Raw genomic sequence first — 14,829 nt, forward strand, 5'->3', positions numbered from 1 at the left:
TAGAGACAGGGTTTCACCATGTTGGCCAGGCTGCTCTTGAACTCCTGACCTCAAGTGATCTGCACGCCTCAGCCTCCCAAAGTGCTGGGATTACAGGCATGAGCTACCCCACCCCGGGCCCCACTTCAAATTTCTGCATTTTCCACTGGAGGCAGACATTATTTCCATAACCAGGAGGGGAAATATTTAAGTGACTCTACAGACAGCAGCTGTATGCTGGTTGCCCGGAGAAATAATTTGAATAGACAACCACCTGTCATTTTCTCTTTTCTTGCTAAAAATTATGTACTCTTTTTTCTTCACTATGTAAAACAAGCAGTAATCCAGGGGCGGCTTCTGAACTTCTCTGAGCTGCCCCAGGGTTCAGGAGGTGTCCCTGGAGTGCAGTGAGGAAAGTCTCTTACTGGCCATGAGTCTCGCGCGAAGCAGGAGACCCTGTCAGAAGAAGCGCACACTTTCACAGAGGGGAAAATTGTAAGGGAGGTGCATAATTAATTAAAGTAGCAGATGTGACTCCAAGGTTGCTTTTTTCTCTAGCTTATACATTTTTCTTTATATCTGAAAGGATTTCTTTCTGAAGAAAGGTTCATCTGTAAAGATGCTAATATCAGCCTGGTGTGGTGGCTCACACCTGTAATCCCAGTGCTTTGGGAGGCCAAGGCTGGACTTGAGGCCAGGCATTCAAGACCAGCCTGGGCAACATGGCAAGACCCCATCTTTACAGAAAAGTAAAAAATTAGCTGGGCTTTCTGGTTCGTTCACATCTGTAGTTAGTCCCAGCTACCTCCTGCCAAGGCAGGAGGATCGCTGGAGCACAGGAGTGTGAGATCACCCTGGGCAACATGATGAGACCCTATCTCTACAAACGAAAAAAAAAAAATTACCCTATACCTCACAATTGTAACCCGAAAAGGATCAATAATGCTTACACACTCAAATGCTCCAAAAGAGAACACTGTGTTTGTTCCTTTTGCAAAAGCATCTTTTTCATTTTAAGGGAGAATGACAGATGATGTCCAAATTGCACTTCCTGCCTCAGAGAGGAATTGGGTCATTAGAAATTTGTGCCTCTAGTCAGGAGGGTAGATCTCATGTTAAGCATTCTTTTTCTTTTTTTTTTTTTTTTTCAATAGAGATACGGTTTTGCCATGTTGCCCAGGCTGGTCTCGAACTCCTGGGCTCAAATGATCCTCCCACTTCAGCCTCCCAAAGTGCTGGGATTATAGGCATGAGCCACCAAACTCGGCCCAATTAAGCATTCTTTCCACAATAAATAAAATGTAAAAAAGAAAAGAACCATGCCCCTCTTATCTCTCCTCTCCAGTTATACAGTTCCACAGTGTGTAACACCCTATGTTGGCCCTGCTTCCTATGATGAGTGATTTGGAGATAAGGGTTCATATTAAAAAAAGCCATAGATCTCCCCAACCCCTTCCTCCACCCATCATGTCACCAACGCAACACAGCGACCATGAGGGGTTCTTCACCTGCCTGCCCGCCCCCACATCTACCCGAGTCACAGAACTGCACTGGGGAAAGCAAAAACAAACCCCTGTCTGATAAATGCCTAAATGAAAGGGACATTTTCCACACAGATAAACTTCTTTCAGTGGGATTGTTTGCTGAGATATGGAATTGCTGACAGACAGAAATCCAAACCCCAGTCTGACATCCACACACAAAAAAATCAGAGAACACAAGCCCTAAAAAGGGTCTCAAATTGACCAGACTAGCTGAAACAAACAGAACTACTTTTCCACGGACAGAATTAACCCTCAATTGTACTCAGCTCTGCACGGTGGTTACTGGGGGGACTCTTGTACATTCATGAGACTTGATGGTAATGGTAATTCTAGGGAAAAAAAGGAACTAATGTAAGTCTAGTCTGTGCCTGTCCCAAGGTCACGTACAGACCAACTGTGGACAGCTGGTGGCCCCTCTGCCTTCTGACCTCATCGCCCACTCCAGACCTCAGGGCATAAGAGTCAGCCAGCCGGTGGCTTGCATCCTACCCTTCTAGTCTTCGGATTATAGGAAGGAGGTATATGACACTTAGTGAGCAGAGCTTGAGCATTTGCTTTGTTGTATGTGTTACAGTTAAAACATGAACAATAGCTACATTTCTAAGAGGGCAGAATAATTAGCAAATTCAAGAATGAAGAATCTGGCTGAGTATGGAGCCTCAAACCTATAATCCCAATGCTTTGAGAGGCTGAGGTGGGGGGATGGCTTGAGGCAAGGAGTTGGAGACCAGCCTGAGCAACATAGTGAGACCTCATCCACACACACACACACACACACACACACACACACACACACACACACACAAACTAGCTGGGTGTGGTGATGCGCATCTATGGTCCCAGCTACTCAGGAAGCTGAGGCTGGAAGATCACTTGAGCCCAGGAGGTCGAGGCTGCAGTGAGCTATGGTCAGGCCACTACACACCAGCCTGGGCAAGGTAATGAGATCCGTCTCTAAAGAAACTTTTCATATAATTAAATTAAAAAAAAAGAATGAAGGGTCTGCTTATAGCTGTATTGTACTAGGAGTCATCGTAATAACAATGATAGTTACCCATATATATACAGCACCTACTAAAGGCAGGTGTGTTACACGCATAACTCTAAATTTCCATATTGTCTGAGGTACCAGTATTTGATGCCCATTGTAAAGACTAGGAAACTGAGGCTTCGAAGTCGACCTATGACAGCTTAGTAAGTTGGAGAACTAGGATTGGAACACAGGTCTGCCTGGTTTCAAAACAAATACTATTCCCACAAACCACACTGCCTATTATACAGGATAGTTATTTTCTTTGCTTAAAACAGACCTAAATATTATCAACATCAGTATGTGAAAATACTGACTGAGCCTTGGTGTTTGCTATAAATTGTATGGTGCAGAATTCTAACCTGAGCACTCAGATCTAAAATGAAGCTGAATGACTTGAGGTTAAACGAACACAACGATCACAGGTAACAAGAAAACTGGCCACAGTGATGGGTTGGTTTCACCTGCTGCTGCTCTGAAAGGTAAAGGCCTTCTCAGCTCACAGACATGCAATCATGCACTGCCTCCCCAAGAAATGCCGATATGCTGGCCATCTACAACAAAGATTCACCTACATGCAAGCATTTTTTTCTTTCTTTCTTTTTGAGATAGGGTCTTTTTTTTTTTGTCACCAGGCTGGAGTGCAGTGGCGCAATCATGGCTCACTGAGCAATACAGTGAGCAACACAGTGAGACCTCATCTACACAAACACCCACAAAAAACTAGCTGGGTGTGGTGACGCGTCAGCCTCGACCTCCTGGGCTCAAGCAATCCTCCCACCTCAGCTCCCCACCTTGCTGGGATTATAGGCACGCGCCACCACGCCCAGCTAATTTTTGTATTTTTTGCAGAGATAGGGTTTCACTGTGTTGTTCAGGCTGGTCTGAACTCCTTGGCTCAAGTGAGATCTGCTCACCTTGGCCTCCTAAAGTGCTGGAATTACAGGCGAGAGCCACTGTGCCTGGCCATAAGTGTTTTTTGTTGTTATTGTTTTTAAGAAACAGAGTCTCTCTCTGTCACCCAGGCTGGAGGGCAGTGGCGTGAGCCTAGCTCATTGCAGCCTCAAACTCCTGGGCTCAAGTGATCCTCCCACCTCAGCCTCCCAAAGCACTGGGATTACAGGTGTGAGACACCATGCAGGGCCGTGCAAGCGTTTCTTTTTTTTTGACGGAGTCTCACTCTGTCACCCAGGCTGGAGCGCAGTGGCGCAATCTCGGCTCACTGCAAGGTCCACCTCCCAGGTCCACGCCATTCTCCTGCCTCAGCCTCCTGAGTAGCTGGGACTACAGGCGCCCGCCACCACACCCGGCTAATTTTTTTGTATTTTTATTAGAGACAGGGTTTCACCGTGTTAGCCAGGATGGTCTTGATCTCCTGACCTCGTGATCCGCCTGCCTCGGCCTCCCAAAGTGCTGGGATTACAGGCATGAGCCACCGTGCCCGGCCTGCATTTCTTGAATTCCTCTTTCTAACTGCCTTCAGTTCTGAGTCAAGTCTCCTAAGAAAACCAGTCTTATTACTTAGTAAGCATTTCTTATTTAAACTCAGTTTGATCCTCACTCTATTACTTCTGTCCACTTCCTAAAAACAATTACAGAATCAAGACTTCCTACTATAGTGTCTATCTCAGAGCTGGAGCCAAAGGCCCTTCAAGAAATTCTCCAAATGAGTGTTTTTCAAATGCTTGGAGAAATCCATCCCAAGATTAGGTATACAGCACTACAGATGGTTATTTTCAAGTGGACGACATCTGGTTATAATTCATTTTGGTGCATTTGTTAAAAAGTCACTTACAGCCTGCAGTTAACTGATAAACTACAGAGAGGAAATCTTTGCATCCCAGCAGGATGCAGATGACCTTACTCCTGACGCAGACAGACACGACATAAAAGGTTGGAAAATGTGCGTGGCGTGCTCAAGAAAGAGCATCTGAGCCTCTGCCTGCACTGGTCACTGCAAACCTGTGTTCTCCACTATTTCTAAGGCCTGCAAACTCAGCAATATCACCAACAATGGAAGTTTCCTCTGCTGTCCAGAAAAGCAGCTCCAATGTAAGAGTATCAACTTAGAGCCCTCACCTGCATGCTTGTGGGGGTGCTGAAGACTCCGCTGGCCTTGAGGGCTGCTTCCCTGTTGTAAGAAGAGGGCTGCGCCTTTCACCATGAAAAAGCTCTCGCTTAAGCTGGGAAGGATAAGACCAAAGCACAGTTAGACTGGAATTCAGACAGGAAAATGGACAAAGAATTACTGCAGGGGAAAAAGCTTTAGCGTGGACAAATGGCATGTAAAATGCAAACAGGATGAAACTGCTTTTATAATAATTCCACGTAGTACTCTTCTCAAACCCTGCTTTTGCTAAAAGCTTAGTGCTGGAGAATTTTCGTGACAAAACAATGCTTCTGTGACACCACTCAAAGTTCTCCGTAGGCTCCAGGGCCCCTTTCTGCAGAATACCGGACAGGGATCTCACTGTAATATAACATTTTCTTCTTTCTTTTTTCTTCTTCTTTTTTTTTTTTTTTTGAGACACCGTTCCACTCTGTCATCCAGGCTGGAGTGCAGTGGTGTGATCTCAACTCACTGCAACCTCTGCCTCCTGGGTTCAAGCGATTCTCATGTCTCAGCCTCCCCAGCAGCTGAGATTACAGATATGTGCCACCATGCCCAGTCAATTCTTGTATTATTAGTAGAGACGTGGTTTCACCATGTTGGCCAGGCTGGTCTCAAACTCCTGACCTCAAGCGATCTGCCTGCTTCGGCCTCCCGGAGTGCTGGGATTACAGGCGTGACCACGCCTGGCCGTAACATTTTCTAATAGAGAACAACTCCCTGATTAGGAGAGGGCGGTCTACTTTGTGAATTCTCATGCTCTTGCTGTTGATCTCTGCTTCTAACTCTGTGGCTTTTAACAACTCCATTGTTTCTTGGTGACTTCCCTTTATGAAATACAAGATGAAATTACACTTTCACTAGCTGTTTGCATTTTAAGAAAAGTAGGGACAGGTGGGGTGGCTCAAGCCTGTAATCCCAGCACTTTGGGAGGCCGAGGCAGGTGGATCACTCGAGGTCAGGTGTTCGAGACCAGTCTGGCCAACATGGTAAAACCCAGTCTCTACTAAAAATGCAAAAATGAGCCAGGCGTGGTGGCGCATGCCTGTAATCCCAGCTACTCAGAAGGCTGAGGCATAAGAATTGCTTGCTTGAGTCCCAGGGGTGGAGGTCGTTGTGAGCCAAGATCGCACCACTGCACTCCAGCCTGGGCGACAGAGTGAGACTACGTTTAAAAAAAAAAAAAGAAAGAAAGAAAGAAAGAAAAGAAAAGAAAAGAAAAGGAGGGTGGTTACTGACTTGTGATTTAACTTAGTCAAGGTTGCCCTGTCCACTATGCTTGTGGAAAACCTCAAGTTGGCCCAATGAATTTCTCAGCAGAATGAATCTTTGGTCTTTGTTATTTTAGCTAGCAATAACACATATCTAACCTATAACTTTAAAAATTACAATTAAAAAATTTTTATTTGGGAGGCTGACGTGGGAGGATCATTCGAGCCCAGGAGTTCAACACCAGCCTGGGCAACGTTGTGAGACCCTGTCGTACATCAAAAGTTTTTATTTTTAATTTCACTTTGATGACTTGGCTGCCAAGTCTGGCTTTTGCAAAAAATAAGACATAAAAAAAGAATGCCTCAGCTATGAATTACTATCAATTGTTCAAAAATACCATCAACTCTCAAAATTATGCATAAAATACACCAAAATTATTAACATCGTCTTTGCAGGAGGTGGGGGAGGAGGAGGAATAGATTATCTTCTATTTACTATTTTCCAAATGTTCTATATTAAACATATTAACCTTTAAAAACATCTACTTTTGTTTGATTCTCAAAATAATATAAAACACATACTATATAATTTAAAAAGAACATTCTAATCTTAATTTTGTAAAAGGAGGTCACAGTTCAAATTGTAGGCGACTATAAAAATTTCTTTCTTGAGCAACCAATGAACATATACATGATCTGAAGGAAAAATCCCTACGAAAAAGCAGTCTTCTAATTAAAGAGAACCTTGAAATTAAGTAAATCAATTCCTGACAGAAAGACGAAGGTGTTTTCGTAATATAAGAAAGCAAGATCACCTTTGCCCCAGACATCTAATGTTGGTAGTTAAACGTTCGAATTCTGGAATAAAAACTCAGCAAAGTCTGGAGTATGACTCCGGGTGCCAAGAAAATGCCACATGAACTAGCATTTCCAATCAGTAGCTCCTGAAATCAGGAAAACTGTTATGTCCTATGATATGAAGTCCACAATAAAATCTGTTAGTTTTTCTGGCTAAATGCTCACGCTAAAAATAGTGACTGCTCAAATATTAAATAAGAAGACTTAGTTCTTTCTGTCTTCTTGTTCGGTCCCTTGAATTCCAGGCAATTGGCTTTCGGTATCTTGTGACACCAACACTTGACATCTGACAGCATTTCGTCCGCTACTGCAGATGCACTGCCGAGTCATCCTTTCCACCCTCTCACAGTCGTATATTTGTGCTGTAAGGTTCAAGTGTTGACGAGCCCAGGATTATAGATAATGAAAGAAACGAGAAGTAGCCTTTCTTTGCTGTCTTACCCTCACTCATAGGAAGCAAAAAGCTCTTTAGCATCCATCTGGCCGATCTCATTTCACAGGCTGCAGAATCACCTAACCCTTTCCACCCACAAAGCTTGTCACTCTCTCCTTCCTTAGAATCTCACAGCTCAGTATGTTTTCAGAACTGTTCTTAGACACAGATCACTTACTATTTATTCTCATCAAAATCTGAAAGAGCTATGCGAGAGGTTCCAAACTCATGAAACCTAAAACAACCAGCAGTTCATCGAAGCAGCTGGGAAAATCTTTTTGAGACAACATCAACTGCTTTTGTTCATCAGATTAAAAAAAAAAAAAAATTCATACTGACCAGAAACCCAAGCACGCTGGAAACAGCCAACCATTAACGATGACCTTTGCCTTGGAAACCACGGGCAAAAGTTCCCCTTGGTTTCCCTTACATTTCCTTTGGAAAAAAAAGGAACAATGCAACAGACTAGGCTGGTTTCACTCTGTGATCACTTACAAGGCCAGCTGTTCCTCCTCCGTGTTCCTACACTGATAAGAATCAGGGCCTCCTGCTCTACGCATGAAGTCAGGACAGCACTGACTGGGGCCCTGGAACACTCTGCCTCTGTTCCCCCACGACAATCAAGTAACGGGCGTTTACTGTAAAAAGCAAGACTGGAAGCTGCAGGGAAGCCCAAGCAGCAGCGCATTATCCTGAGGCTGTGAGATCACCCTGTGTCCTGCAAATACAGTAAGGGGATCCAGCCAGAGGAAACCGCGCGACGTGACTCTTGGGGCAGGAGGTGGGGTGGGAGGCCGCAGAGCATGGTCAGTCACAGGATTTAGGAAAACAAGATGCAGAAAGTCTCTGTGACCCAGCTTCCCGGCTTCTCTTCTGAGCTCACTCTGGGCCCAGAGCCTCACGCGCCCTCTGCGTGGCTGATCTGAATACTGTATCTGACGGCCACAGCTTCTGACGCCGAGAGGCACAGGCTCCCGATTCATCAGACTCTCAAAGTGCCCCACTGGGGAAGTCCATGAAGAAATCCACATTGGTGATGGCACGCTCAACTTTACCAGGTGCCCGGGGCCAGGAAGCCCAAACCCACAAGCCATCCATCCCAGCCACGCAGAAATCACCCTTCTCACAAAAGATCTGAGTGTCCTAAAAGGAGTGACCAAAGTTACAAAAGGTCAGACGCAGACAGACAAAACGGAAACGTCCTCCTCCACCACTGTATGAGGGATATAAAAAAGCCACTGCCCTCTCTACCCGCCAACCAGAACGCTTTTATCTCCACCACACAGATCTGGTCTCGGACACTGATTACTGCCATTCGGGAAGCTTCATAAGATTAAAGTTTCTCCAAAGCATTGAAGACAGACAAAAACCTCAATCAATGCTCCTCAAAAAACCCCAGGCCCCCAGAATATAAACAGCCAGTGTCATCTAGAAACTAAGCCATGGCAGGAAAACAGAAATCAGGGTGGTCATACGTACTAATTTGAGCTGGAAACCTCTGGACAGCAGAAGTAGTGGGTTGGCTGAAGGAAGATGCAGAAGTCAGTAAAATAAAAGAGGTTTGTGGCTGCAGTGCTCACATCTCTAACGCCCCCTACAACTGCCCTCGGAGCTCCGGCCATCTGCTCGCTACGGAGATCCGGAAAAGCGGGGAGGCTGCTGAGTGCTTCCACAAGGGCTGGGGAGCCGACTCCTCCTCGGAGTCCTAGTGAAGAGCAAATGGCTCTTGTGGAACTCTGGTCTTCCTCTGATATTTTGGCTGAAAAAGGCCCTTGTCCCAGCACATCCTGATGAAAGAGGGCCATTCAGCAAAACAGCTGAGGTTCCTCTAATCACTGTACTCCTACGGGCTTTTCTGTAGGCCGGAGAAACCAGCGCCAGGGTGTGCATTCGACATTGTGAGGGCAAACAGCTGGCCCCCAAGGAACCAACCCCAAGCAACAAGACCCCCTTCCGATTCAAATCAACATTCTGAAGGATGACTCTTTCTTTCAAATCAGCATCCATTCACCCAACGGTGACGGTGACGTGGGCAGCTGCCGCAGTCAGTTATTCTGTGTACCCAAAGCACTGTAACATCCTGAAAATTCTTCAGTCATGCTAACAGCTACCTGAGGGGACACACCAGGTAGAGGGGACCACATGTACACCTATGAGGAGCGCTGGGATACGCACGTAGCCCAGGGCAGGTCAGGCTGCAAAGGTCCTAAAGGGTGGAGGCGTGATCCCAAACCCTCCAGGCACAAGTCAGCCAAGAGCTGTGTTTTTAGCGCTTCTTTCAGCAAAAGAAATAAATTCAGGATGTGAATAACCATGATGCAGGAGGGAATGGAATAAGTACCCTAAGAAAGGGGCTTGGCTAGGGTTTACAAGAGGGATAAGGGAGCATTTAACTGGTGACTTCCGGAACAATTCCTGAAGGAAGTGGCACTGAGTATGGGCTTCTCTTCCCTCAGCTCACAAGTGACCAAGCGATCCTCCCTGTGGACTAAGTGAAACACACATTACCATGATTCTGGTTTTGCAGGTAAGGAAACCCTAGCTTGCCTAGGAGCACATATCTCTACAAGATGGGGCTGGACTCACATCTATCTGCCCCACATCCACCTGCTTAACCCCTGGAATGCTGTTCTCATCCAGGGTGAAAATCAGGGCCATTATGCTGCGGTCACCTCTGCTCACGCCTGCCCAGGTGCCTAACGGCAAAGCCACTAAAGCACTGAGAGAAGTCAGAATGTGGATCACATCCTCCGTCCTTCTTCCTACCATGTGAATGCATCATGCGTGGGAAAGAGAGAGAAGGAACCATTCAAGCAAACAGAACTCCAGGAAGACGAGACTGTGCTGGGGTTCTTCCACCTCCCCAAGTAGAAATCAGAAGCGCAGGGACCCACAGCCTTATCGTACCCACCACCGCCATCACAGTTGGGGGACAGGACACATCCTTTGGCCCTTCTGCACTGCACAGAGGCTCGGGAGTTCTGTAAACCGCACAGCCACGCTGACCAAGAAGTTGCTTTGAAGGTAGGTTTCTCATCAACAGGACTATTGTTTACCGAGCATCTCCCACGTGGCCAAGGTTGTAGGAGGTACTTAGCTATGCCACGTCATCGAACTCTGGCAGTTCTGCAGGGTAAGGTATTTTCTCCATTCTCCATATGACAAATGAAGGAAGCCCGTCAATGATTCCAAAACAGAATCTCCAGGGATAGCATGGACAACGCCCATGGTGACTGCTGCACTTCAAGGTTTAAGAAAAGTAAAAACTGGGGGGAGGGGGGTGGTGCATGCCTGTAATCCCAGCACTTTGGGAGGCTGAGATGGGCAGATCATTTGAGGTCAGGAGTTCGAGACCAGCATGGTCAACATGGCGAAACCCTGTCTCTACTAAAAATACAAAAATTAGCCAGGTGTGGTGGTGCATGCCTGTAATCCCAGCTAGTCAGGAGGCTGAGGCAGAGAATCACTTGAACCCAGGAGGTGGAAGTTGCAGTGAGTCGAGATCACACCACCGCACTCCAGCCTGGGTGATAAAGCGAGACACTGTCTTGGGCGGGGGGGAACAAAAGTAAAAACAGTGGTCTGGGAATTCATATTTCTGGGTTCCAATTTACATTCTACCATATATAATCTGATTAACCCCTGGAATTAACCCCTGGAATTCCCTTACAGGGTTCTGTTCATTCACCCAAACAGCCAAACATCTGCAGAGCGTGGAGTACTGCCAAGCCAGCCCAAGCACTGATAAGGGCAAAGATAGCCATCCTCTTTAAGAAATGGGTATATGTGCTGCTGATCTGGGTGTCTGCCCTGCTGTATAGAAACAACATTTCTTGAAGAACAAAAATAGTGGGTATAGAAACCTCACAGTATAGAATATCACCCAAATGCCCCTGAATTCCAACTCTGGTCATTCACTGAAACAACCTATCAAACTTCTAAAACACATTCATGCCCAGGTCCAGCCTCAGCAGAATCTAATTCGGAAGGGCTGTGATGAGTCCTGGGCATCCAGTGTTTAAAAGTTCCAGGGGGCTGGGCATGGTGGCTCACAGCACTTTGGGAGGTCGAAATGGGAGAATCAGTTGAGCCTTGGAGTTCAAGATTAACCTGGGCAACATAACAAGATCCCGTCTCTACAAAAAATAAAAATAAAATTAGCTAGGTGTGGTGGTGTGTGCCTGTAGTCCCAGCTGCTCAGGAGGCTGAGGTGAGAGAATCACTTAAGCCTGGTGAGGTCAAGGCCACAGTAAGCTGTGACCACGCCACTGCACTCCAGCATGGGAGACAAATCTTGTCTCCAAAAAGTTCCAGGGGGTGCTTCTGATGCACAGCCAAGCTTTAAAAACCTCAGAATCAAATAACATCATGGCTGGGCATGGTGGCTCACGCCTGTAATCCTGGCACTTTGGGAGGCCAAGGTGAGTGGATCACTTGAGGTCAGTTCAAGACCAGCCTGGAAAACATGGTGAAACCCGGTCTCTACTAAAAATACAAAAATTAGCCAGGCGTGGTGGCATGTGCCTGTAGTCCCAGCTTCTTGGGAAGCTGAGGCATGAGAATCACTTGTACCCCAGAGATCTAGGCTGCACTGAGCGCAGATTGTGATCCTGGAGTTCCCACTGCACTCCAGCCTGGGTGACAGAGTGAGACTGTCTCAAAAACAAACACACACACACACACACACACAAACAAATAACATCAGAAGACACAGAGAAAACAGGCTTCTCCATGGGTTTCATAAAGATGCCTCTCACATAGGCACACGTCAATGTTTTCTGCTGGTAAAAGGTAACACCAACAAAAAGGCATGGTGCTCTCAGAAGGTGGGTGACGTGATTAGGTGCAATAAAGGGAGGTCATGCTAGGGTCAGAAACAAAATAATACTCTCTTTGGAAGCAGTAAAACAGACGCTAGTCTTCTACTACACACTTTCAGAGACCTGAATGTTCTTGCCCTCTAAGGGAGATGCTGCATCATGACAATACGAAATGATGACAGTGATAGCAAAAACAGATCAGACCTGTGTTTTGTGAAACAGACATGGGGTCTCGCTATGTTGCCCAGGCTGGTCTCCAACTCCTGAGGTCAAGCGATTGTTCCGCCTTGGCCTCTCAAAGTGCTGGAGTGACAGCCATGTGCCAGCGAGCCCAGCCTCAGATCAGACCTTTGACAAACTCTGCTGTGGACAAACCATTCTGGTGAACGTCAACTCATGTGATCTTCACAAAACCGTGTGGAAGACCAGACAGGCATTATTACACTAATTTATGCCTAAGGAAACGGGAGTTACTTAAATAGTACTAATTTAGGATTTCTGATGCTCTATCTCAAAAAAAAGTAGAGAATATGAGCCTGAAGAACAGGCCCTGTAAAGGGTCCCAGATTGATGGGACAGGCTGAGACAAATGGAATCGCTTTTCCCTAGATAGAACTAACCCTCAACGGTAACCCACTCTGCATGATGATTACTGAGGGGACTGTCAATTGTCCATCCAACTTGATGGTAATTCTAGCAGAAAAAGGAACTAATGTAATGTTGTCAGCACAGAAAGATGGGTGCCAATGAGCATTCCAAAAACGAGGCTCTGTTAATTCCATTTTGATCAACAAGTATTTGCTGAGTGTCTATTGTGTCCGGTCAGTGCTAAGGCCTGGGAATTTAGAAGTGAAACAGACCCGGTTTCCACCCACTCCACACCCAGTCTGGAATGACACTGGAGGGCCAGACAGGCACAGGACAGTAACTTCGATATAAGGCAGCAAGTTCCATGGTGGAAGGATGCACTGCGGGCTGCAGATACACATACACACAGGGTTCAGGGAGGCCTCCCTGGAAGAAATGAAGCCCGTGAGGCCCTGAAGGATCAGTAAACAGAGGGGCGGAAGGGACAGGAGAGTAAGATGATTATGCCACATGTACCTTATTGTGAACCCAGGAGGATTTGGCCTCTGTCATAAAAGGCCCCTCTATGGGTTCATAAACCTCAATTTATAAATTCTGCTTTGTATATCAGTTCCTTATAAGTTTGATTAGCGTAAATTGGTTTCTCAGAACTTGATCATCACTGAGTGAACTCACAAATTCAAGTTTCAGAATGTGCAAACCTAAGAAACAAACCTCGTGCTTGTGGTTGAGCCGTCGCACTGTCAACATCACAAATTCTCAGCACCTGAATGCCTGGTACACTAATACAATCAATACATATTGTTTTAAATAAGTAAATAATAGCTTTGTAGTTTACAGACAGTTTGTCCCTATATTTTTCCACATTCCTCTGATGAAACCACCCCAGCCTGGGCAACATGACAAAACCCTGTTTCTACAAAAAATACAAAAATTAGCTGGGTGTGGTGGCGTGCACCTACAGTCCCAGGTATTTGGGAGGCTGAGGTGGGAAAATCATTCGAGCCCGGGAGGCAGAGGTTGCAGTGAGCCAAGATCGCACTGCTGCACTCCAGCCTGGGTGACAGAGGGAGACCCTGTTCCTCCCTCAAAAAAAAAGAAAAAGAAAAGAAAAATGAAACAACCAAGACTGGGAGAAGATAAACGACTTGTCTGTCGTCATTTGGCTAACAAGAGGAAGAATAGGGCTGAGAAAGTTCGGTGCTCTTCCTGGAGAATCCATAGGTCAGAGAGCACGACCATCTGACCTGCAGCAATAGCGGCAACGTGGAAAGCTGATCAGCTGACCTCAAAACCACTCTCAGTGAGGCTCTGGATGGATTCAGAACCCCAGGCCTAGCAAAGTGAAGTTGATAAAGATGTAAAGGAGATCGAAAATTCACCATTTGAAGAGAGATTAGCTAAAGACTGCAGGTGGGATGGAAAATTCTTTCCATGGTTCTCCCACAGGTTCTTCCCTCATTTGGAACTTGTGTTTAAAAGTCACAAAGACCCCAAGTTGGGCTAAGGTCTCGTTCTTCACTGTGCGCTTTGCAGTGCAACATGGCAGGGCCTCGTTCCAAACGTCACTCTTCAGAGCCTAAGAAAACAAGTAACTTTAGGGACACACCTGTCAACCAGAGTTCCCAAATTGTACCCCTCTAAACACATAATGCTGAGCATAGAAAAATTCCAGCTCTGCAGGGTGTTATACTTAGGGAAAGGGGTCACAGACAAGGAATGCTGGCAGGGCTCATTACAAATATCTTTGCTGCTGGAACATGTATTGTTTGGCTAGAAGGCGTAGGCTTCTCTCAGAGAGAAGGAATGTCCAAAAGTATTTCAGACAGTAAGAGACATTCTCTGAGCCAGCTACCCAACTCTCCTTCAAACCAACGGGTAGTGGCAAGCAGCTGAACCGACCAGCAAGCTCGCAAAAGCAAGCTTTCTTTTTTTTTCCCTAAGACAGACAGCAAGTGATGTGTCTTGGCTTGGTTTAGCAAATCTTAAGATAGTTCCCTCATGACCCCAAGAGCCCGCAGGCCCCACGGAAGCTAGAGCCAATGCATCTTCCTCCAAGCATCATCTGCTCCACCAGGATCTAAGCCCCTTCGTGAGGGCAGAAGGTATAAAGGCTGCACCGTGCGGGAAATGCTATGGCAGCAAAGACAGCCGAGCACGCCAGAAATAACAGGCACATGAAGGAAATGTTTCTGAGACAGCTCAAAAATTCCGAGAAGAGATTATCCTGACTGTCCCAGGTTCTCAGCCCTGTCT

At 46.2% G+C, this 14,829-nt stretch overlaps 1 protein-coding gene across 5 annotated transcripts in view; it reads right to left on the reverse strand.

The window, feature by feature from the left end:
* SSH1 (slingshot protein phosphatase 1) overlaps positions 1 to 14,829 on the reverse strand; it is a 75,660-nt gene that overhangs the window by 37,208 nt on the left and 23,623 nt on the right. For 2 of the 5 annotated variants that reach the window (XM_021922874.2, XM_017946176.3), the window contains exon 1: positions 4,633 to 4,738. The exons of 1 other annotated variant lie outside the window; for it this stretch is intronic. Coding sequence is in view for 2 of the 4 variants with exons in the window: in XM_009181635.4 (XP_009179899.2) it covers positions 4,633 to 4,736; positions 8,645 to 8,970 (430 nt within the window). In the remaining 2 variants the exon portion in view is untranslated. Of the gene's footprint in view, positions 1 to 4,632; positions 4,739 to 8,644; positions 10,488 to 14,829 lie in introns of those variants that run through there. 2 more of the 5 variants (XM_009181635.4, XM_003907115.4) reach the window with 2 other exon arrangements.

This window comes from Papio anubis, chromosome 9 (genome assembly GCF_008728515.1).
Source record: "Papio anubis isolate 15944 chromosome 9, Panubis1.0, whole genome shotgun sequence".
NCBI classification, from domain to species: Eukaryota; Metazoa; Chordata; class Mammalia; order Primates; family Cercopithecidae; genus Papio; species Papio anubis.